The following is a 24675-nucleotide window of genomic DNA, read 5'->3' on the forward strand; positions in this document are numbered from 1 at the left end:
GGTGTTTTAAACCACCAAGTTTGTGATGATTTGCTACAATAGCCACACAAACTAATACATTACCATTGCAGCAAAAACTACCTGTGATCCCCTGCCCAGTTGCAATTCCCTCCCTCCATTCTCTTGAGGTAGCCAAGACCTTGAATTTGATGATTATTAGTTCCTGACTTCCATTACACTTTGATTAATTATGTACATATCCTGAAATAATGTCATTTTGTATATAATCATACTGAATCCTTCCATATATTACTATTTGTTCAATGTATTTTATAGACATATATGTTGATGTACACAGCTCTAGTTAGTTTTCACACTTATGTAATATTCCATTTGGGTGCACATGCATACCACAATTTTAAAATAAATTCTTCTGTTGGTGAACATATCAGTTACCAGTTTTTCAGTCTTTCAAAATGGTGCTACAATAAACATTTCTGTACATGTCTCCTTGTGCTCATGTGCATAAGTACTTCTAGAATATTGATCAGAGAAGATAATTTTATATATATATGTATATGTATATATATCCACAGCCCTTTTTGTTTTTTATTTTGAGACAGGGTGTCTCTAAGTTGCCCACGCTGTTCTGGGATGTGTGATCCTCCTGCCTCAGCCTCCTGAATTGCTGGGATTCCTGTGCCATCATGTCCTGCTAACTTCATGATGAACACTTGATGGGTTGGATTTTGACAGCAGGACATTTCAATAAAAGGAACAATTCTCCTAAAGGTGCCAAGATGGGAGGTGTGGGGAGTAGCTTTTGGTTCTCTTAGAAAAATCAATGGTTCTCAGTTGAGCAAATATGAATCACCTGAGGGAGTTTTTTGTGATCTGTTGTCTACTCTCTCCCTGTTCTGGGATGTCTCCCCAAGAAATTGATAAATTCCCTTCAGGGGATTGTGGAATGAATTGGCTGAGAACAGTAGACTGGGTGCCTGAGAAGGAGCCAAGGGAGAGGAGGCAAGAAAGCAAAACAGGGAGGATGAAATGCCAGGGCAGGGGGAGCATGTCAATCAGGGTGCAAAAATTCCCTGAGCAGAAGCTGAGTACCTTCCCCTCTACAGATAACCAGAGGTACCACTGGGACTTCAGCACCCACAGACTAAGAGATTTGGGTATAAAGTTTGCATGTTTGATTGCACACATTGAGCTGCAGCCTCTGGTAGCTCTTGTCTCCAGGCTCCTTCTAACCTTGGTCACTGAGAGAGTCATTTTACAATTCAACCAGCTATTATTCCCCCTGGATCTCTGGATGCACTGAAGATTTTGAAGAGTTGGCTTAGGTTGGCATTTTTATATTTTAATTGTAGTTAGCAGACTGAAAACTTGGGAAAATAAGGTGTAATACTTCCAATGCATTTATAGAGCGTGACACGTAAAGTGAGTAAAATGAAAAATTATATACATTATTTTGGTATAATGAAAGGTTTAGAAGGAGACATAAAATAATATAAAGGGTTGGTATTATAAGTAAATTTATGGCTTATTTTCCCTTAAAAGGTACAGGTACTCTCCTCTCAGCAAAATTTTACTTTATTATTCTATCTCCTGGCTTCCTGCCACACTACTCCTTGGCATTTCCAATTAGTTCAGATCACCTTTTCTGCTGGAAGAATTAGTAAATCTTGAGTCTATTTTACTATCATAAATAGTCAAAATAGTAATTTGATCATAAAAGTTGAACATAATTAACACATTTAAAAAATCTTCACAGTTAGTGATTGCTTGTTTGGGAAAGTCTGTTAGGAGATAGACAATGTTTAGATAATCATGAAAATAAAGACTTTCTAAATTATGTAACATCTCCCTTTTATGTCTCTTAGAAGCATAGAGAACCTTGTTGGTAGTATATTCTGATTAATAGGAAGTTTTAAACTACAACATATCCTATATTCACAAATTATGCTCTTATCTCAGATAGATTATGGGTATGGTGGGATGGGAGAATGGTTCAGAAAGCCTCAAAATCTGAGATAGTTGTTGGAAGAGGAGGCCTATTTTGGGGAGTATGGCATTAGACTTTACCAGAGGGTCAGGGTAGAGTAAAGGGAGGTTTTAGGGTCTGTATATATTTTAATGCCTACTATTAACAGCAGCAGCAAAAATGTAAAAGGAAAAAAATATCACCCATAATTCCACCAGTCTAACATAACACATTAATTGCTTTCATTTTTTCTGTTCACTTTTAGCACTTGATTTTATGCCATCATTTCATGTAGCTATAAATACAGCAGAATTAAAATGCTGTATTCTTTTTTTTTTTCACTCAACATTATATTGCGAACACCTTTGTCTTAGGGCTATTTTGGTTGCAAGGAACATTTATTCAATCAAGTTAAATTATCTCAGAATAAAATGTGTGCGTGTGCACCCAAATCAGAAACTTGCAGAAACCAACTTGTATCAAATCTTGCAGAAACTCAAAGGCAGAACCCAAGATAAGTAAGTTCCACAGGAATGGAACTAGGACATGGAAAGCCATCAGTTAGTGAACTTGCTCTGTCCAAGGTCTTCGTGCATGGATAGGGACTCTGCTTATTTCTGCATTTCTGTCCATACTCTTATAACTTTAGTATAACATCACCAATAATGGTTACTGCTAACTATATGACCTTACAGCTACAGAACCTTCAACCATCCTTTCACAAGATCTCTTAAAGTCAAATCCCAATGTGATTGTTGCATTTTATCTTTCCCAGTCAGTTAGGCCACAAAAGTCAAAGGTTTTTGTTCAGCCTGTGGCCCTGACTGTCTCCAGCTCAGGTGAACACACCCAGTCCAACCAGGCATAGTGGTGGAATCACATGATACAGACTCTGCAGGAGCACAAGGACACCAACAGGGCTCTCCCAGTAGTGAGTGTGTGGGGGTAGACACCAACTCTCGTGTAGCTTTGTAGTCCTCACATTTTAATGAATATGTGACATGGCATCAAAGGTCTGTTCCATAATTTATGATCCCATTTTTCTGCTGTTAGTTTTAGTTTGGCTTCTTTCAGTTTGGAGGGACTGCTAGAAGTTTGATGACCATTCTTGGTGCATACATCTTCCCTTTCATCTAAATTATGGAAGATATCTTTAAAATTACACAAAAATTACATTCTCTGAGCAACTTAAGGACATAAAACATAGCTTGCAAATTTTTAACTAAAAAAAAGTGTGCATATTTGCAAGAAATATACACTTAGGTATCTATAGGCAAGTAATAGGATGTGAAATCTGGGATTTGCTACAAAGCACTCTAGGGAAAACAATTGGTTCATGGTAGGTGGTATCTGAAGCAAGACAGGTGGCATGCTGATGACTGCTGAAGCCAATGATGGGCACAAGGGGATTTGTTATGTACTATTGTCTCTATTGTGCTATTGACTTTCCAATTCCCTTTTCTTCCTCTCTCTTCTGGATCTTTGTTATCTTTCCCCATGTTTCCTCAAGATACTTGGTACCCAACAAGCTGCCCTCTGGAATACCAGACACTTTTTTCAGGCTCAGTTACTCCTGATAACCTGCTTCTTAGGTTTCTTTTCTTTCATTATCAAAAAACTTAAGTCCGGGCTGGGATTGTGACTCAGCAGTAGAGCGCTTGCCTTGCACATGCAAGGCCCTGGGTTTGATCCTCAGCACCACATAAAAATAAATAAATAAAATAAAGATATTGTGTCTAACTACAACTAAAAAATAAATATTAAAAAAACCAAGTCCATCCATCTATCCAGGTGTTCAGTAATTCATTCACACAAAATCATTAAGCCTATGTATGGGGCAAGACCCCAAGGAAATGCAAAGTGTAGTCATTTTGTTTTGATGTGACCAGATGGCTGTTAAGAGGAATGAAATCACAACTTACTTTGTACCATAAGATAAAAGACAGATGGCAGCTTCACAGTCTGAGGATTAACTGCATTTTAGAAGTAGTGCCAAGTGCCCAAGTGAGGCAGGCAGTGTGGTAAAAAGTCCAGGGTGCAACAGCCGGCAGAGCTACCTTCTACCTCCTGCTACCTCCTCCTCGCCTTTCTGTCCAACGTTTCCAGCCTTTTGGAATTTCAAATTGAAAGCTACATTTTGAGTTCATATTTATTTAGCTAAGTGAAAATTGTATATATTAAGATCCTTGGAATTTTTGTGACCTTTAATATAAAGCACTACAGTCTCAAATGATCAAGGAAATTCATAGTTTATATTCATGTTAAAAAGAAGCAAAAATGGAATCAAATGGCTTAGTTTCTATTCATTTCCCAAAACATTAATAGATTATAAAATTTATGTCAGCCAAGTGAAACTGCAAGATGATAATTATGAGGTCTTTCTAGTTTTAAAAGTCACAAGGTAAAAGAACCCAAGTCAAGGTGGTTGTTGCCTCCCTGGTGGAACAGCCCCAGAAGGATGCATTACCTTGGTTGTCTGTGTCTTGCAGGGATAAGAACTTTCTAGAACCTTCCACAGGCCTCTACTTTTGCCCTCCTTGCCTTAGGTTATAATGGAATCTTTACTTGTCTTTCTCATTACACTATGAGCTCCTATGGGAAGAGCATAGTTCTGTATCTTTCAATAAAGCTGGGCCTCAGAAAATATCAACTGAAAAATATACAAAAGCAAATATCATTTTATTAAAAAAAAAATCTTCTCAATCACAGATTCACCTTTTTTTTTTTTTGCACAGACCCAACCAAGGATTATCATTTTTCAGCCTGCTCTGAAGACTTCCTGGTGAGAAAGTAAACGCTTCAAGAAAACTGCCTACCAAAGACTCAGAAACCCAAATCATTCCCCCAGAGGAGCATCTACTATAGAATGGGGGCACCCTGATCCAGGTCACTAGAATATGCCTTAGCCATCAATTCTCCTCTTCCAGAAGAGGATTGTTACCTTTAAACTAGGGCAGTATAGGGCTTGGTTTTTCTCAATATGACTGGTTAAAGATTTATCTCTCTGTGTGTGTGTGTGTGTGTGTGTGTGTGTGTGTGTGTGTATTCCCCACCCACCACCCTTTGTTGTGGGAGTTCTGGGGATTGAATCCAGGGCCTTGCAAATGCTAGGCAAATGCTCTATCACTGATAAATACATGTTTATAGTGAAAACACGACAATAATCAATCCAATTCAGAATCCACTGTGAGCACAGCAGGTCAGCAACAAGTTTATTATTGGGCTGGCAAGGTGACAGGGTAGGGCACGGCAGTGCTTGGACCAACTTTCCTTGAGTTTCCCTCCATTGGTTTCCGCAATCAAATGTCCCTTCTGGTATTTGCAGTAGCTCGTCATGGATGGTTGCTTTGTATTAACGAGGGGAGGGGTGGGAAGGGGAGCAGGAAAGCAAAGCAAAAGAAGTAACCTGGAATACACACAGCCTCGCTTAAAGGCCTCCTCCCAGGAACTCGGGGCAGTTCTCCTGATCTGTCTTAGTCATTTTCTCAATACTGATGTTATTAGAGGTCAGGATACTTTTTAGATAGGTCACAGTTTCTTGGGGGAGATACGGGTTTCTTCCCAAGATCCAAACATGATCCAAATGAAAAAGCCAGATGATGGTGGTACAGGAGTACACGAGGGCATAGTTCTCATAGTCGGTAGCCAGGACCCAGTACGGTGCTGATGGCATCACTGAGAACCAGAAGAAGGCACAATCAGGATGGACCAGGGTGAGAGAAACCTCCTCTCCAGAATGGGTCTCTGGGGATCCATTTCTTTAAGGCAGTGGATAGTAACTACTTTCAGTTAAGGGAATCATATGCAGGCTTTGAAAGATACTAAGCTCACTTTCCCCTGCCCTTCTCTGGATTCAGACATGCAGGTGGTCATAACTTTAAAGGCTCCCCAGTGGTTCTAATGTGCAGGCAGAATTAAGAACTATTGTTATGGCCATTCTCTCCAGTAGCAGGGGTGAACAAGGTATTTGGGTGGACCCCTTGGACCAACAGGCTGCACTTAGCACCAATATACATGGAGGTACCACTTAGCTGAGCAGAGTCAAGAATCTCAGGCCAAGAATCCCCAGGCTCTGAGTCTGTACCACCCAACTTCCTCTCAGCCTGCCTAAGGGAGGAGGTGCAGGCTGACATTTTTGTTTTTTTCTTCTAGTATAAGCTTCACAAATTCTTCTATTCCTAAGAATATAGTAAGCCAATTGATAACATATTCTGAGCTTTTCCTCTCAAAATACCTATAAAGATTCATTGATCAACATCTGTAAGTGTTGGAACCTAGATGAACAGGGTCCTTAAGAGGAAAGATGGAGGATTTATCCTCTCCATCTAGATCTAGAAACTCCCTCTGTGAACTTGACCTCCACAGTCAAGGTCCAAGCCAAAAAACCCCACATAACTCAGCTTTGGAATGCAGTCAAGTGGGAGAAAGCTGTGTGCTGACCTCATAAGCATAAAAGGTTTGGACACACATGCAGTCAGGGGTGATTCACTTTCCTGAGTTCCAAGCATCCCGGCTTCTCCACTCAAAAATAATTCTTATTTGCCAGATCAAAACCAGAACTCGGCACTTGTGAATGACCTGAGAAGCTGCGGGTTGAAAGAGGTGCTGTGTAGTGGATAGAGTTTGTCCGGGTGTCAAGAACACAGCAAGTTATCAAGAAAAAAAGAGAGCTGGCCAGAGGACCAGCTTTCTGTTTATAAATTTGGCAACAGAAGGATGTTTGGAAAAAGCCTCCATGGGAGCTCGGACTGAGTGTTGTTTCTTTCTAGCACTGTTGGTGCCCTGCCTGCCTGCCTGCCTGACTCACCCAGAGAGAGTTATGTTCATCTAACCTTTACCGTGAGGGTCAAGCACTCTGCACATTCCCGGCTGGACCAAGTGCGTCAGCACTGATTGATTTTGGAAAAACAGGCCACCCACCTCTTCCAGCACAGTATCCTGTCCCACCTGCACACACCCTGTCATGGACATTCTGTCTTCCTCTTACAGGGTTGAGAGCTCAAGAATAAATTTGCCCAGATCTCTCTTCTCAGCACAAGAAACTTCCACATTTCTTTCTGTTAGAGAACTCTGACACTCTCCTGTTGCTTGAGGGTGTTGCAATGCACTCAAGGGCCTCCTTAGCCCTCTCTCCCATTCCGTGTGCTCTCTCCCCCTCTAGGCTTCTGTATCCAGGCATCTCTCACACCATTCCCTTCCAACCTTTCCCATAATCTCTCATATACCCCACAAGGCCTGTGCAAACATCTAACCTCTCCAGCCAGAATCAGTCTTGTCCTTTGCATCTTCCCTGGTCCGTAGCTCCTGCCCCAGGTTTCTTCATGAGGATTGTATGCATGAGAATGAACCTTCATCCCCATCTCCCATCACTTTCCCAATCATGTCATGGGAAAAACTCTCAACTGAGAGTTGGAGACTCTACCTCTAATTAGTTCAGTGTCTGCCCACATCACTCAGCCCTCTTCCCTGCAACTTCTTCCTTTGTAAAAGTGAGGAGAGGAATGAAAATGTACACAGCCCTTGGCAGTTTCTGGAGCCTGCACAATCCGGTTTCTTTTCATGGCATTGGGCAGTCCGCAAACCCGTCCCCCCCTTTAATACATGTGAAGTTATTTGCTCCTAATTGTGTGTGGGAAGAAATGTTTTCTCCTCCCAGCATTCCTTTCTTGGTCTATAAATAAGGATTTCCTCTCTGCCCCACTCTAGGGACTTGGCTGGTATGGAGGGGAGGGTTGGCAAGGGTGGGGAGTGATAATGACTTCTTTTACAGAGAAATGGATACTTACACTGGTGACTTCGGTGTCAGTTCTATAGGTAGAAAGAAGGGCCCCCAAGTATTTTCAGCTTTGGAAAACCTTTAAGTCTGAGCTGAATTCTCCGGGGTATCCACATCAGCAACAATATTGACATCTGGCATTTGCTCTGCAGTCTGTGTCCGTTCCCCAGTTAGCTCAGAACTCAGAGGGCAGAGCCTGTGATTCAGTATCTCTGAGAGTCCCAACAATGTGACTAGAAAGGGACAGAGCCAGGACTCAAAATAGCCTTCACTCTTGCAGTCCCTTGCCTCCAGGCTTTGGGTATGCTACTTGTTCTGCTAACAACTACTAATTTGGAGACCTCAGTTTTTTTTCTGAGAAACAAGACTAGATTGGGTCTCCAACTGCTCACACCCTATTATTTTTTCCATTTGCGCCTTATCTACTGGAACACTGACCATAGTTTTACAGAAATCTCCAGAATACTTGTCACTATCCACACTGGAATGTACTCTTTGTCTGCATTGCATCCCAGTGCCTACTCTCAGTGCTACTATCTACTTATAGCATATATTAGGTGCTCAAGAAATTATTATCTATCCAATCCTTATGGATGACACTTGAATGTGACCAGAGTATTCCAACCCAGGGCTCTAGCCTTCAATTTGCATATCTCCTGTCCCTGAAACTTTCTGAGAGAAGTGGATACTTACACTGGGAAAACTTAACTCCTAGTTTTGCCGGCTCTGAGAGGTTGTACACGGTGGCTTCACCTTCAATTTGATTTACAGTTCCATCATATCTGCAATGAGTTGAAGGAAGGAAGGAAGGAAGGAAGGAAAGGAAGACAGAAAGAAAGAAAGAGAGAGAGAGAGAAGAGAAAGAAAGAAAGAAAGAACAGACAACTCATTAAAATCCAAAAATCAACAAAAGGCAAGATCTGTGCTATTACGGACCATGGTGGCCAACATGGTGCTTTCTGGTGTGAGAGGCTCTCAGAGGTGGCTAGATCCTGGCAATTTTCCTGCCCTTTCCTTTGTGACTATCTGAGACCCAGTGATGGCAGACAGTGGTAGAGTGATAAGAAGCGACAGTGGAAATGCTCTGGGACTGGATAATGTGTTAGGACCTCTCAATTCTTTTGGACTGTCTGTCATTTGCCTTTCAGGCCATTTCCTCTCCCAGGTTCCAAAGAGAACCTGAGTATAAGAGAAGGGAAAAAAATCAAGAGACCCATCATACAAAGAAGATTCACTTCTTTACAAATGAGGAACTTGATCACTGAAAATAATGCAAAAGGGGAGGGAGTCTGAGTTCCAAGAGCTTTTCTCTCCTTGGGCCTCAGTGATGTCATGTGACACTATCCCATCAGGGGGCCTGAAACCCCATCCACTTTAGCAAGTGTCAGAGTGAGTGGGACCCGATGCTAAGGGCAGTAAAGCATGTTGCCAGGAGATACTGACTCACCAGGGTGATTCTCAGGTAAGCCCAGATCTCAGAGACTCTAAATTGAAGAAATGCACATCTTACAATTGATGCCACCTGATGCTTATAATTGGCAATGTCATTTTTTTCTTATTGGTATATAAAATGGTGGCATATCTTAAAAGCGATGGCCTTAGAGTGAATGAAATAGTTTCACCCTTATGAAGGGACCTGTTCCATTTCTGGATAACTCCCAATGGCCTATGAATGAAGCTGGGGGGAGACGGGGGGGGGACAGAAAAGGGAAGGTGCTCAGGCATCAGGGATCTGGTAGAGCAGCTGCCCCTCCATCCATCCTTGAGGAAGGCAGGCAGACTAAAAATAGAGCAGTTGTATGTGTTAAAAAACTAGTAGATTAGGGGCTGGGGTTGTGGCTCAACAGTAGAGCGCTGGCCTAGCCCCTGTGAGGCACTGGGTTCGATCCTCAGCACCACATAAAAATAAATAAATAAAATAAAGGTATTGTGTCCAACTACAAGTAAAAAAAATGTATATTAAAAAAAAAAAAAAACGCTAGTAGGTTACTGAGATGGTTAATGGGGATGGATGTCATAGAGATCAGGCAACAAGTGGCAGGCAAGGGAGGTTGGGACATGTACTCTGATATTCCTGCAGTATTGTCTGCCTGTCACCACATGGGGCCAGAGACCATACCCTGCTCTCTCACCTGGAACTCAGGTAGCTGGGGAACATGGTCTCCTTATATCTGTGGATGGTAACTTAGCAGCATACCAGGCCCTTCCCAGTCTGCTCCTGTTACCTTCATTTGCGTTTTGCTCCAGAACAGTTTCAAAAACATGGGTCTTTGATAACAAACTCACAGCTCAATCATGGGGAGATGCGTTGCTATTTTCTTAGGATGTAGCGGCAGTCTCATCATGAGACATAGTGTTTATCAAATGATTGCTACATGCCCCATACTGTTCTAAGAGCTTTATGGGTGCCACATCATTTAATGCTCAAATAGCCCCATGGAGGTAGGTGCTATTATTATTGCCTGGAGAACAACCCTAACTAATCCCAGATCACATACTAAGTGGAAGAACCAGGATTTGAAACCAGACAGCTAAATCCCGAAGCCTGAGTTCTTCATCTTCCAATGCTGTGCCAACTGTTTTGGCTTTCAGAGTCCTTGATACTGGCTGAGACCCTCTGCCATGGCTACCCACATTTTGCAGCCCTCTTAGAAGGAGAAATTGTACCAATTTCCTGAACTAAAAACTTTGCTCCATGGGTTCTGTGTCTTAAACAGGTGTAACCCTAGAGGCGAAGCAACCTAATACTCAGGATGCAGATGAAGAGGACTCCAGGCCAACTCCAGAAGAAAGGCAAGGGAAGCTCATGGGTTTGGGATACATGTCATTGACTGACTCTTGGTCTTAAAATGGGCCAAAATATGTATGTATTTATTTATTTTTTAAGAGAGAATTTTCTTTTAATATTGATTTTTTAGTTCTCGGCGGACACAGCATCTTTGTTTGTATGTGGTGCTGAGGATCGAACCCTGGCCGCACGCATGCCAGGCGAGCGCACTACCCCTTGAGCCACATCCACAGCCCGGGCCAAAATATTTGAAGTGAGGTCTTAACAACTTTGGGGCCTGGTATAGTTTGGGAAAGTGTCCCGCAAAGTTCCATGTGTTAGCCAGGCGCAGTGGCGCACACCTGAAATCCAGCAGCTCGGAGGCTGAGGCAGGAGGATCAAGAGTTCAAAGGCAGCCTCAGCAACAGCAAGATGCTAAGCAACTCAGTGAGACCCTGTCTCTAAATAAAATACAAAATAGGGCTGGGATGTGGCTCAGTGGTCAAGTGCCCCTGAGTTCAATTCCCCTACCATCAAAAAAAAAAAAGGTCCATGTGTTAGAGGCTTGGTCCTCAGGGTGGCACTATTGAGAGGTGGTGGAACCTTTAGGAGGTGGGGCCTAGTGGGAGATCCTTAGGTTATTGGACGCATGCCCTTAAAGGGGACTATGGGACCCTGGTCTCTTCCTGTTTTTCTTTTTTGCTTCCTGACTTCTGAGGTGAATAGTTCACCCTGTCACACATTCCCTCCATGATGCGTCACTCTCACCAGAGGCCCAAAGAATGGGGCCACTTAGATCTTGGACTGGAACATACAGAACCATGAGCCAAAATAATTTTTTATTTTTATAAGTCAATTTCCTTAGCAATTGCATTATGGTGAGGGACAGGTGACTTATACAGGGCCATAAAACTCCTGTGAGGTCTCTGGGCATCTGTACCCCAAGTCCCATAGGAGGGCTCTGAGATGAGATAGAGTTTTCTTTGTGGCCCTCAAGATCCCTATTTTCTTTCTCTGGTTTATGCAGGTCAGGGAGTGACAGCTGGGTCATGGCTCACAGGAAGGTTAATAGAGGCTCGGATGACCACAGAAGGCCTTTGTGAGCCGGGCTGGGTTATAGTAGTTTTCTTGGAGGTGAAACATTTCTCAGATCTTCTAGAGAACAGAAGGACAGCCCTTTACTTCCAGCTCTTCTTTCATCTGTGTCTTGTGTTCTCTTCCCCATTTCATTTCTCCTGGTTCAAATCTGTTTCATCACTTATCAGCTGTGTGGCCCTTGGACAAGTTACTTTACCTCTCTGCACCTAAGTTTCCTCATTCATAAAAAAGAGGCTAATAATAGGACCTATTTCAGAGTTGTTATGGGAATCAAATATATATTCAATATATATTCATTTGCAAGCAGACATACACACGTGCTGTATGTACACATGCACAGAATAGTGCCTTGCACATAAGGGAGTTTTCTAATAGGCCAAGCTGCCTAGAGATGGGATGAACTGTGACAGAAGGCAATGAGCGGGCACTTTCCAGAAGTATCTGAGCAAAGCTGGGTGCCCTGTGAGTAGCTGGTAAAGAAAAGGTTTTTCTCTTGCTTTCAAGATCAGACAGGTGGTCCCAATATCCTTTGTTATCAGAATTTCTACTTTGCTACAAGGGCAGGGATGCTGACATTTGGGTTACTCCTGAGTCCCTAGTGCCTCTTCTAATGTCTGGCACCCAACAGATGCCCAGCAAGTGGTTAAGGAAAGGAATGAGTGTATTCTAGTCCTAACTGTCCCTGTGTGGCCCCAGAGATGGTCCCTTCTCCCCACATCCAACTGCATGAGCACCGGCCACACCAGGACAGTGTCCTGGCCTGGCACCATCACTCACCTCAACTCCTGGTTTAGCACTTTGACTTTTCCGGTTTCCATTAGCGAGTAGTTGGCTTGGATGCACTTTCCCTTCTCAAAGCTCACTGGGATCTTCTCAATTTCATACCATCTTCCAAGATACTGCAGAGACAACAAGCAGAGCAAAACCCTGTAGCTCTCTGGAGACCTGCGAGCTCTTCCCCATTGTTGCCTTCAGAAGCAAAGCCCTTTCCTGGGGGAAACCAGGAAAAATAGGCTGCATTGTTCCCAGCGCCAATTGAGCAAGATATTGATTCAAATGGGAACAAGCGCATCGGATGTGTGGACTCTGGTTGAATACTACATTCTATTCCTAAAGGGCTCTTTATTTAGATATGTTCTCAGTGTCTGTCCTATTTGGCCAAAATCTGAGTGAAATTTTAAACTCTATAAAAGGGTTTGGTCTGGATGGTGGACTCATCTTATGATTCTCCAAGGCATCTTTGAATTTTGTGCAAAGGCAGAAGTGTTGGTTGTGAAACACGAACACTCCAGAGTTGGCTCCTCTTTCCTCGCATGACCCTGAACAGGGGGTTGGTCACAAAGCCTCTGGCAATGCTCAGGATTTGTAAGACATGAATCCTCTTCAGGTACAACATGTTGACTTTAAGGAAGCCCCTGTGCCCAAGAGGGGAGGGGGGACAAGACACTCTTTTGCTTTCAGGCCTATCTTGCATAGAGACTGTACTAATTTATAACCTCTGCAGAGAGCCGTTTGGCACTATCTAGCAAAACTAAAAATACACATACTCTTTGGCCCAGCAATGTCACTTCTGGGAATACATCTCCTACTATTTAAAAAAAATGATGCATGTATAAGGTTATTCATTGCAGTACCATTTGTAACAATAAAAGACAAGCACAGTCTAAGAGTATTAGTAAGGGACTGGATGAATGAGTGGTGGGGCATCTGTCCTATGGAATTTTATGATCCTCTTTTAAAAGAGTGATATGGAATGATCTCTACTCTTTTAATTTAAAAAGAACCAGGTACAAAATTATGGGCATGTTCAACTACTTTTTGTATAAAAACAAGGGAGAAAGCTTATTATGTTGGCTTTCTGTTGCTGCTATATTAAATTACAATAAGCTTCAAACACAGATTTATTATCTTATAGTTTTGTAAGCCAGAAGTCGGACCCTAGTCTCACTGGCTAAATCAAAATGTTGGCAACATTCCCCTCTGGAGGTTCCAAGAAGAAGGGGTTCCTTGTCTTTTCCAGGGTATAGAGGCTGCCTGCACTTCTTGGCTTGGAACCCCCTTCATCCATTTTCAAAGCCAGCTAAAGCAGGTCAAATCCTTCCCATGGCTTTTCTAACTCTTATTCCTTCATCAAACTTCTCTCTGACCATGGCTCAGTAAAAACAAAAACAAAAAGAAAACAAAACAACAACAAAACTGTAATAATCAAGACTAGGTGGATACTGGCATAAATACAGACATATAGATCAACAGAATAGAATTGAGAGTCCAGAAATAAAGTCTCTGCTTCTAAGGAGTTATGTGGTTAGATTGGCTCCACCTGGATATCCAGGCTAATCTGGCCATCTCAAAGTCATTATTTAGTCACATCTGCAATCCCTTTCTCCATGAAAGTAACATACACACAGGTTTCAGGGATTAGGGCACAGACATCTTTGGAAGCCATTATTCTGTCTATTATAGTTTTACATGTATTTTTGTTTTTGGTTTGCATATACATTATCTGCAAAAAGATAATACACAGTTTTTACTGGTTGCTCTTGGAAAGGGAAACCAAGGCACAAAGGCAGAAGAGAAACTTTGTTGTATGCTCTTTAGGACTTTAAAAATTTTGAACCAGGTGCATATATTTACCTAGTCAAAATATTCATTGAAATTATTTTAGAAATTTAAGAATGTATTAACAAAATTAGAGAGATGCACTAACCTTCAAAAAGTCAGAACATGAAAAGAGAGCATCCTGCAAACAGGTAGCACTATTGCTTCCGTCACATGGCTCTCTGCTCAAATATATGCCCACATTTATTACCATAAATTTCCCATTCATTTATTAAACCACAACTTTCAATTAAAGTCACTGAACCTAACAATCATTTAAAGAATTAATGAATAAGGTCAACTGGTTTCCTGGGCATTCTCATTTTTTTTGTACATTTATAATAGTTGTATTATTGTTCAAGTGAATTTAGTGCTCCACAATTAAAACTAAGGAAGCATGATTCTCCAAAAAAGAAGTTCAGAGATGAGAAATTGATTTCCATGTTGGGCTTGCATAATTTCATACTATTTCTGTGAAGTCCTTTTAATCTTTTGGGAGTTTTTCTATAAATAAGGAATTTTCAATATTTAGAAAGAATCCCCAAAAGAAAGAAAGAAGTAAAACTCTGTTTACAGTTGACATTCTTGTATAGAAAAATCCTAAGGAATCTTTAAAAAATAAACTTTTCAACTAATGAGTTCAGCAAGGTTAAAAAGATAAAAAATCAATTTATCAAAATCAGATGTATTTATATGTTTGCCATGAATAATTTTCAAATGAAATTACAAAAATTTCACTTAAAATAGCATCAAAAAATAAAATATTTAAGTACAAATTTACCCAAAGATATACAAAACATATACTCTGAAAACTATAAAATATTGTTAAATCAAAGTTTAAGTAAATGGAAATATAGTCTATGTTTATGAATCAAAATATTTAATATTGTTAAGATAGAAATACTCCTAAATTGTTCTTTAATATCTATACAATCTCTATGGCTTCTCTGCATAAATTGATAAACTAATCCTAAAATTTACATTAAAAATGCCAGGAATACAGAATAGTCCTAAAAGTAAAATTGGAGGCCTCATACATTCTGATTCTAAAACTTACTACAATGCTATAACAGCTGGGCATGATGGTGCACATCTGAAATCCCAGCAACTTTGGAAACTGAGACAGGAGGCCACAAGTTTGAGGACAGCTTTGGCAACTTAGAGACACTGTCTCAAAATAAAAATAAAAAAGGGATAGAGAGATACAGTGCTTTGGGTTAAATTTCCAGTATTAAAGAAACAAAAACAAAAACAAAACACAACAACAGCAAAACTACAGTAATCAAGACTGGGTTGTACTGGCATAAATACAGACATATAGATCAATAGAATAGAATTGTGAGTCCAGAAATAAAACACTTGCATATACAGTCAAGTGTCTTTCAATAAGGATACCAGGAATAGTCAATAGGGGAAATAATAGTCTTTTCAATAAACCATGCTGGGACAACTGGAATTCTACATGCAAAAGAACGAAGTTGGACCTTACATCTCACTACATACAAAATTTAACTGAAAAAGAATCAAAGACTTAAATGTAAGATTAAACTATAAAATGCTCCAAACAAAATATCAGAGTAAATCTATATAATCTTGGGGTAGACTGTGAATTTTTAGGTATTATACCAAAACCAAAAGCAACAAAAGAAGAAAGTAGATAGATCGGCTTCATCAATACACAAACCTTTGTGTTTCAAAGGTTCAATAAAGTGAAAATTTTTCAATAAAGTGAAAAATTGCACAGAATGGGAGAAAATATTTGCAAATCATACATCTGATAATAGTAAAAAGGTAGAAAAAACTCAAAAGATGAACAGATAAATAAAACATGCTATAATCCATATACTGCATATTATTTTGCAATAAAAGAAATGGATTACTGATACATGCTAAAACATGGATGAACCTTGAAAACGTGTTAAGAAATCAGTCACAAAAGTCTATATAGTGTATGATTCCATTTATGTGCAACGTCCAGAAGAGGCAAATTCACAGAGACAGAAAGTAGATTATTTGTTGCCTGGGGCTGGAAGGGCTGGGGAGAAAGGGAACGGACCATTAATGGGTTTGGGGTGTTTGGTGGGGAATGATGAAAACATTCTAAAATTGGTTATAATGATGACTGGGCAATTGTGAATATAATAAAAACTACTAAAGTGAAAAAATACTTTTAACAAGTGAACAATGTGTTTGAACTAATCTCAACAAAATCTTTTAACAATTCTGTTTCCGTTCTCAAAGGACTTTTGTAAATATAGATCAATTATAAATATCAGAGTGTCTCAAAATTTTTATCCCCAAATTAAAATGTAACTCAGATTTCCCGGATCTTTCTGTAAAGCTTCTTTCTAGTCTGCCAGGGTTTCATGAACAAAGAGATCAGCCCTTAAAATATTAGTGGAGCAAATCCATCCCCCCCCCCACCCCCGGCCTACCTCACCTGTGGGAGCTTTGTCAGTCCTGCTGATGGTGCAGCTGCCCAACCCCCTCAGGCTTCAAGCTCTTCTCTCACCTCCACCTAACCCTCCCTCATAGGTCCCAATACACATTGACACTGAGGTGCCCATGACTGATGGTGACTTTAGCATTATTCATACTAAGTGTGTAGCTTGTAGGGGATGGTACCAGGGATTGAACCTAGGAGCCCTCAACCTCTGAGCCATATCCCCAGCCCATTTTTATATTTTATTTAGACACAGGGTCTTACTAAGTTGCTTAGGGCCTCACTAAGTTGCTGAGGCTGACTTTTTGAAACTGTGATCCTCCTACGCTAGCTGCCTCTCTCTGCTGCTCTTTCTGCCCCCATCCCAGGAAGAGAGACCATTTATGGGGGAGCTGGTTATATTAATATCTTTTCAGTGCATGTAACAAGAAAGCCCCTTGGGGAGTTCTGGTCTTTCCTGGGCCCTGTTTGAGTAATGCTTGGGTTTCCTACCCTATGGGAAGTCAACTTTTGAAACCTATTTGTATTTGTCAGCTATGTTGCCTGGGAGGGAGCATCTCTGTAGAACAGGAATAACAGTACTTAGCACCATAGTCAATGCTCCACCCATATCCTCCCAGCCCCACAAGGCAGGTTCTCTTCAGCTGCCTTGGACAACTCACACACATGGCCAGCCCCCGCTTGATACCTTACGTCTCTCTATCCCAGAGGGCCTGACTAGTGCCATGGGAGCTCCTACGGCCTGCTGGCATCCATCCATGGGACAAATCAAGATGCATTCTGTTGATTTGCTCAGAGGATCGCCAGCAAAACGGAAACCCTGTTGTTCACCCTTTATTGCTTCTCTGCCATCTGAGATCACTTTCCCACATGCTCCCTTGTGATTCCTGGAATCATGGGTCAAAACTCCCTGTCCCCTGTACTAGTTTCAAGAGTCGGCTATGGGGAAACCCAAAATAAGTTAAGTACTTGTTCCAAACCTTGCTGTGGAGATTGAAGCAGAATAATACAACTGAACCTTGTAGGATGCTTCTTATTCAAACAAGACAGAGCAGACCAAATGGGAGGTTAGCCTTTTACCACACCTTAGTCACGTCAAAGTATTCCTGCACCGGAGGAGTCGGGCATTTCCCAAGATGGAACGTTTGTCCCTTGGCCGCAGAGAAGAGACCCAGAAGTGCAGAAAGCAGCAACAGCATCTTGGCCATCTTGGGGCTGGTGGCTGCAGAGGGAGCCTGGAGTTGGGGGAAAGAGAGCAGCTGTAGCCTCCAGGGAGGCACAAGGGCAGGGGCTGGTCCCTCAGGAGGCAGCCCTCCTCCTCCTCCACCTCCTGAGCCTGCATCCTTCAGGGGCAGCCTCTCGATTGTTCACAGCTGAGACCTTCTGCCTGCGTCATGGACCTCCACATGGACCTCCACGCACACACCTCCTGCCTGTCTGAGAGTGTACTGGGATTGATTTGCACCCCACCCCCACCTCATTGTGCGTTTCCAAGGTGGGCAGAATGTCTGATTCTCTTTAGAATTATCCCTAGGACCTCAAAGTGTCAGGCTCAGTAGGTACTTGTTGAATGAAGGTCTAGGGCGGGGGGAGATAAGCAAAGGGGGAGATTGAAGCCTTTGAACCACCTGTGGAAGCAAAAACCAAAACAACATAACCATGTACAACATTAGGTGTCCTATGAGATTCATAAGGGAAATGCCACCTGATCCCCATGACCCCTGCTTTTTCAATCTTTTTTTTTTTTTTTTTGTACTGGGGATTGAATTCAGGGGCACTTAACTATTGAGCCCCATCCCCAGCTCTTTTTTGTTTTTTATTTAGAGACAGCGCTCACTGAGTTGCTTAGGCCTTGCTAATTTGCTGAGGCTGGCTTTGAATTTGCGATCCTCCTGCCTCAGCCTTGCGAGTGGCTAGGATTACAAGCATGAGCCACCGCATCCAGTTTCTGCCCCTAGCTTACTGCGCTGCTCTACCAACCCAAGAGGGGTCTGAAAATCTTAACAGGGAGCAGCTTTCAGGGACCCCAGGGCTGCTCTGACCTGGTTTAGATTCTGGCTTTGCCATCTACCAAGTATAATTGTGTCCAAATTATGCCTTAGTTTCTTTGCCTGTAAAGTAGGAATAATAATCATGCCTATCTTATAAAATTTTGTGGGAATTAAATGAGATAATATAGGGAGAGTACTCAAGACAATGTCTTATACAAAGTACATGCTCAATAAATGCTAGTTATGGAGAGTGGAAAAAGGATCCTATTACACTATAGTTTTAAAAAAATATTATGTTGAGTGTTTTTCATAGTTGATGGGCATCTAACCAAAGAAGGACTGTCAGCTGATGTGAAACCGTGCACCAAGCATTTCTACCAAAGGATCTTCTTGTGGCAGAGGATGGCTTTGGAGAGCAGGAGGAGCAGTGGCTCCCTGTGTGCAAGCTCTGGGCCTCTGGGGCTCGTCCCTGCTTCCTTCACTGGCTTGCTTTGGGTCTGTTCCCTTCCATGTGACTCCTTGCCTGTAGCTGCCATGAGCTATTTCCAGCTCTCTGCCTTTCTCCCTGTGAAGACGACTGAGTCAATGTAAGCAAAATGTTCTCAGATTTGAGCATTTAAAAGGATGTGTCATACAGGAATAATTATAACCACTTTATTATGAGTCTCTAAACCTCCAAATAACTTTAATAATCAATAGCTTTTCTTCTGGAGGCTTTTTGTTGCCTGGTTTTCAAAAGAACAGTTATGTAATGAGTGAAAGCTGCCAGCTGGGGTAGGATGGGAGGGGTGGCTGCTGAGGCTCCCTGGAGCAAGCCTGCGGCAGGACCACTTCCCTTGATCTTTGAGGCTCCATTTCCCATCAGCTCCTACTACTGTGTAAATAACACCTGTCTTCTAACCTTCTGGAAGATGGAAAGAGTGTTTGTAGAAAGCTGGCCGAAACCCACAAATATTTGCATCCATTTTCAAGAGATTCTTGGAACCTCAGGAGCTCTACCAGAAGCCCAAGCTAGGGAACTTGCCCGGAACAACATTTCTATAATATGCACTTTCTATAAGGTCCCCCAAACTGGACAGGGCCTACCCTTTCCTTGCCAGATGTACAGATGGGGAAGCTGAGGACCAGAAGGGGGCAGAACTGGGACATGGTTCCGTGTCTAACTCTCCACCTGCAGGACCTGAACCATACTCTCTCTTGCCTACCTCCTTGGGCTTGCTTGCCTCTGTGACCTGGAGAGTGTCATTTCACCATGCAACTGTGACAAAATTCAGTTTCCTGTCTTACTGTGACAAATGTCTTATTACAAAAAGTTCTCTTGTGGGCTGAAACATACTCTTGAGCTCTGTAGGAGGATTTCAGAAAGAGGATAACTCCCCTTGATCTCAAATCTCTTCCAAAGACTCCTTTTGGTTGCAGGAGCTTTGCTCCTGTGATTAAAACTTCTCGAGGGAGGAAGGGTTGATAGCATCCACCATGTTTTTCCATGTTCCTTCCATACTGATTGTCTAACACTGACCATATTGGTAACAAATATGCATGATCTTGGGTAAAACACAGATTATTTGTGACATGTTATGTTTTTGGATCTTCTTCTGATACACACAGGAAGATTATCCTAATGAGAACTTTAATTCTAAAAATATGTATAATTGGAGATGAAAACTCTGGCACTTGCCTGTAATCCAGCAATTTGGGAGGCTGAGGCAGGGGGATTATAAGTTATAGGCAATTTAGCGAGACATTATCTCAAAATAAAAAGGACTTGGGATGTAGGTCAGTAGTAAAGAGCCATGGGGTTTAATCCCCAATACCAAAACAAATAAATAAATTTAAATATTAATATAAATTAAATAATTTAAAAGTAATTCTTCTAAGGTTTCCGGGCATCCATCCTGGGTCAGGTACTGACTGTGGAAGAATTGCTGCTCCATTCACCAAACATCTTCCTGGGAAACCTGGCCTCAGTGGGTGAGCCTGTTCTGCACTGAATCTCTGTACCCTATCATCTGGAAGCAACTTGGGCTGACATTCTCCTTGTACCCCATGAGGTCAATTTGCCTGGTAAATTATAGAGCCAGAATTTAAGCTCCAGTCTCCTAAGAGCACCCAAGTGTCATTCTGGACATAGCCCTAATCTCAAGGAACTGCAGAACATTAAGGACAAGAGTTTGAGATTTCATATGATAAAATAAACTATGTTTCTGCAGGTAAATAAGTCTTTAAAACTCATTTAGCTTAGTATCCAACAAGAACTGCATCTTTTCAACAAAATATTTTTGTACCCTATTGCTAAATGCAGTTTTTCCTCAAAAATTAATTTCCATTGTCTCATTTCATAGAGGAGGGCACAGGGAAAGGGAAGACTTTGGTATATGAGTTGACCCTGAGCTTGGTCTTCTCATAGGCCAGTTGCTTAGCACATTTGAACCTTCATTTTCTCACCTGAAAAGTGGCACTAATTTTACCTACCTTGTAAGTTTGAGGAAAAATGAAATCAAGTCTGTAAAGGTACTGCACAAGATCTTGGTCAGAGTTAGTTATACTTTATAGCTGAAAAGGGGCAATGGAAAGTCAAGCCTGTTTCTATTTTAAGCATCATTTATCATAAGTGAAAATTAAAGCTATCGTACATACCTTTTTTTAAAAAAATCAAGACGAAGGCAGTTTCCACATGCAGAATCACCCAAACTGAGGTGCCTGTCTTTGTGACTGGCTTCCACCCGTTATTTTATAAGCTTCCATTGATGTTGACTCCTCATGCATGCCACACCCCCTACAGTTCAGGAAGGCTGGCCTAAAAGCTTAGCTCTGTATGAAACACAAAGATGGGACCTTGTGTTCAGCCCCTCCCCCAATTTCCTTCACAGCTGCTCCCTGAAGAAGAAACAATGAGATATTTTGTGTTTGTGTGTGTGTGTGTGTGTGTGTGTGCATGAGAGAGCATTTTCATTCAAAACATCTTTTTGGCTTTGTGGATTTTTTAATTTATTTTTTTTTCAGTTCAGAATGCACTTTTAGCTCTGGCAAGATGAGTAGTAATATGCTTTCAAACATCTGGTATTTATTTTTCATTTTTGTGTAAATGAAAAATCAACAATCCCATTTCCTGAAATGGAGCAGGGACTCCACCCCATGTAGTCCCTGGACTGGAATGTGGCTCAGGTAACAGAGCCAGGTTATGAATCACCAAATCACCATCAGCTTACTATGTGAAGCACGGCAGGTTCCTACTTGTTTGGGCCTCAGTCTCCCCAGAAATGGAAGTGTAAGGGACATACAGGTTCTGACACAAGTGGGGCTAAAGTCGAGTACAGTCAGGGTGTCCTCTCTGTGCACTGTATGACCCTTTAAGCTTTATTCTAGGCAGCCAGATATTGTCTGGGGTAGAGAGTGGGATGTGGACTTAGACCCAAGGAAACTTTCAGTTTGTGACATCTTACAGAGCACAGAAGATACCAAAGAATAGTAGATTTGGAAATTGGATGAGTGGAGGGTGTTTCACTTCTATCTTAGGGATCTTGCAGTGCAGACTGCCAAACGATGAATTCCACTGGCATAGAGAACATTCCAGCTTGACTTATAGAGCTTAGCTGCTAACTATTCAGACTCAGATACCTGCCAGATCTTCAGCCACTCAACTGGAATCTTCCTACACAGCTGCAGTTGAAATATCAGGAAGCCGCCCCAGACCCACATCTGGGCCTAACATGCATATCTCCCATGCACCCAGGGAGGTGCGTGCTCTGTAAGGACCTCTCCTTTCCTGGGCACCTATGATTTCATAGAGATCCAGAGCCAAAGAGCATCACGGACAATTCATGCTGTGAGCGGCCCCTGGGTGGGCAGGGAGGGAGGAAGTGCTCACCAGGAAACCAGAGCCTACTCAGATCCCCTGAGACCTTGGGGACCAGGCAGTTCCTAGTCTCCTCTGCATGGTGTTTTAGCCAACGAGGATCTGTCCTACTTTGTCCTGTTTCCATTTTGGTGCCTTGACAGGTCATCATTATTTATAGCAAGGAACTGACTCTGTGAGGATCTCAATTAGAGGCCTCTTCCCTGAGAGCGATGGGAAGAGCACAGGTCTGTGGACCAGGACATGGAGGTCCTAGACCCAGCTGTGGTCTCACCTCACCATTGTAACACACTCCCCTGCCAAGATCAAAGTGGCAGCCACCTTCTTGCCACTTTACTCTGCTGTAACTGGGATGTGGCAGTGGCGTGGGAGAAAGGCAGGGCAGTGGGTCAGACAGGAAGTGAGGGGAGGGCCTGACTAGCTGGACACCACAGAGCTCTTGGATCCCTACAGTGTCCGGAGCCCTGGCTGCTCTACTTCCCACATCAGCAGCTCTCAACAGGGCCTGTGGGCCTCCTGGAAACTACCAGGACTTGCTAGGTTCCCGTTTCTTTTCCTCTTGTGCCCTCGCCATGGGGAAGGAGAGCCCAGAGTGAGTTTGTGTGGTGTGGTGAGGAAGGAGGGAGGAGCTGGTGGGAGGTGTGTTCTGCTTTGCAGCTGTGGCCCCAGGCCCTCCAGCCTCAGGACCAGGAAGGGACCACACTCCCTGGTGAAGAGCTTCTGCTGCTGACTTCAGAGGAAGCTGTTTATCTGGATCAGAAAATGCCAAACACAGATTCTCTTTTCTGCATTAGGCTACTCTGGTGGGAATAATAAGGGTTGAGCAACCCAGAGTGTGATTATCAAACTACATTATGGTCACAAAGGAGCAGCTGTGAGGAAGCCAAGAGGCACAGATGCCCCAAGGCAGGATTTGGAGGTTTTGCAAATTCCAAACAGTTTTCCCCATGAACTGTAGTAACCCACCACCAGGCAGAAGAGGTGCACTCCAACTCCAAGTGCATCCTGTCCTCAGAGCTTGTTTTGACACATGAAGAATTTCATCCATGTGTTGTTTATGTGATCCACCCCATGAGCTTGCCCAGCACTCGATCTAGTGGACCCTAGGTAAATAGGATGGTCAGTGTCTCTGGCACAAAATGACTGCTTTAAAAAGGGAATGTTCCATGATTCCAGGGAGAAGTTTATTTGTAAGATCCCATTAGTCTGATGCTTTTACTAGAATGAAGCCTTAGTGGTGGTGGGGTGTGTGTGTGTGTGTGTGTGTGTGTGTGTGTGTGTGTTTTGGGGTGCTGCTGGTGATCTAAGAGCTGAAGCCTTTGGACTCCAGGAGAAAAGCAGCCTTGGGTGATGAGCCTGTTGTCATGTGATTGGAACCAGCCTTGGAGTTCAGTGAGAGCCCTGAGCCTTGTGGAGAGGGAAGGGGGAAGCTCCTGATGCTCCTGGACAGGCTGTTCTGGGGGAGGAGGAGGTGAGCCCTTCAAGCATGTCAAAGCAGAGCTGGGACTGAGACACATGCACACAATGGTGGTGGGCTTCTTCCCGTGCATGAATCTACTGCTCCTCCTGACTCCTGCCTGTCAGGCTGCCTTCCCTAACTCCTGTATCTCCTCTTGTGCATGCTCTACCGAGGGTGGCCTTGGTGCTCAGTACCTACTGTTGCCCAGAAATAAGCGACACAAAGAGTCAGTTAGCAATCCACACACCAAGCCTCTCCTATCAGAAGGCTCTAGAATTTGCTTGGTGGTACGCACACAGCTTAGGGTAAAATGAGGAAGAAAGCTGGGAAAAGAGGAGAAGCAGAGGAAGAACAGAGTTGTGATTTGGGGTCAGAAGTGAGCTTGAATCTTGTTGAGCCCACTTCCCTATTTTGGAGAACCTCTCCTCCATATTCTTAAAAATTTGCTCGGTCCCTATGACTCAGGAGGGACTGACTCCTTCCCCATGCTGTGAGAGAAGAAGACCTTTGAGGTAGGCCTAGATTTTAAAACAAAATTCAGGTTTTCAAGTTTGTGAGCAATTGAATGAAATTTATGACCCTGGACCTTATAAACAGAGCAACCGTCCCCACTGCGGCCACTGTAGTGAGGCCCCAGTGCAGCAAACATTCTGGGCTCTTTCCTTGGGATGTTCTTTACCTCAGAATACCGAGGAGTTCCTGTTGCTGCTGGGCCCTGCTCTTGCTGTGCTCCTGCCTCAGGACTCATCCCAGCTCCCTT

At 42.7% G+C, this 24675-nt stretch overlaps 1 protein-coding gene across 1 annotated transcript; it reads right to left on the bottom strand.

Moving 5' to 3' along the window:
- Positions 1-5100: 5100 nt before the first annotated feature.
- Apod (apolipoprotein D) lies at positions 5101-21343 on the bottom strand. Its single transcript, XM_027935898.2, has 5 exons — positions 21238-21343; positions 17695-17844; positions 12346-12467; positions 8397-8485; positions 5101-5602 (listed from the first exon to the last, which is right to left on the bottom strand). Exons 2-5 carry the CDS (start codon positions 17815-17817, stop codon positions 5355-5357), a joined length of 582 nt encoding a protein of 193 aa, XP_027791699.1. The 5' UTR covers positions 17818-17844; positions 21238-21343; the 3' UTR covers positions 5101-5354.
- Positions 21344-24675: the final 3332 nt, after the last annotated feature.

The sequence above is a fragment of the Marmota flaviventris genome, chromosome 8 (assembly GCF_047511675.1).
Source record: "Marmota flaviventris isolate mMarFla1 chromosome 8, mMarFla1.hap1, whole genome shotgun sequence".
Lineage (NCBI taxonomy): Eukaryota > Metazoa > Chordata > Mammalia > Rodentia > Sciuridae > Marmota > Marmota flaviventris.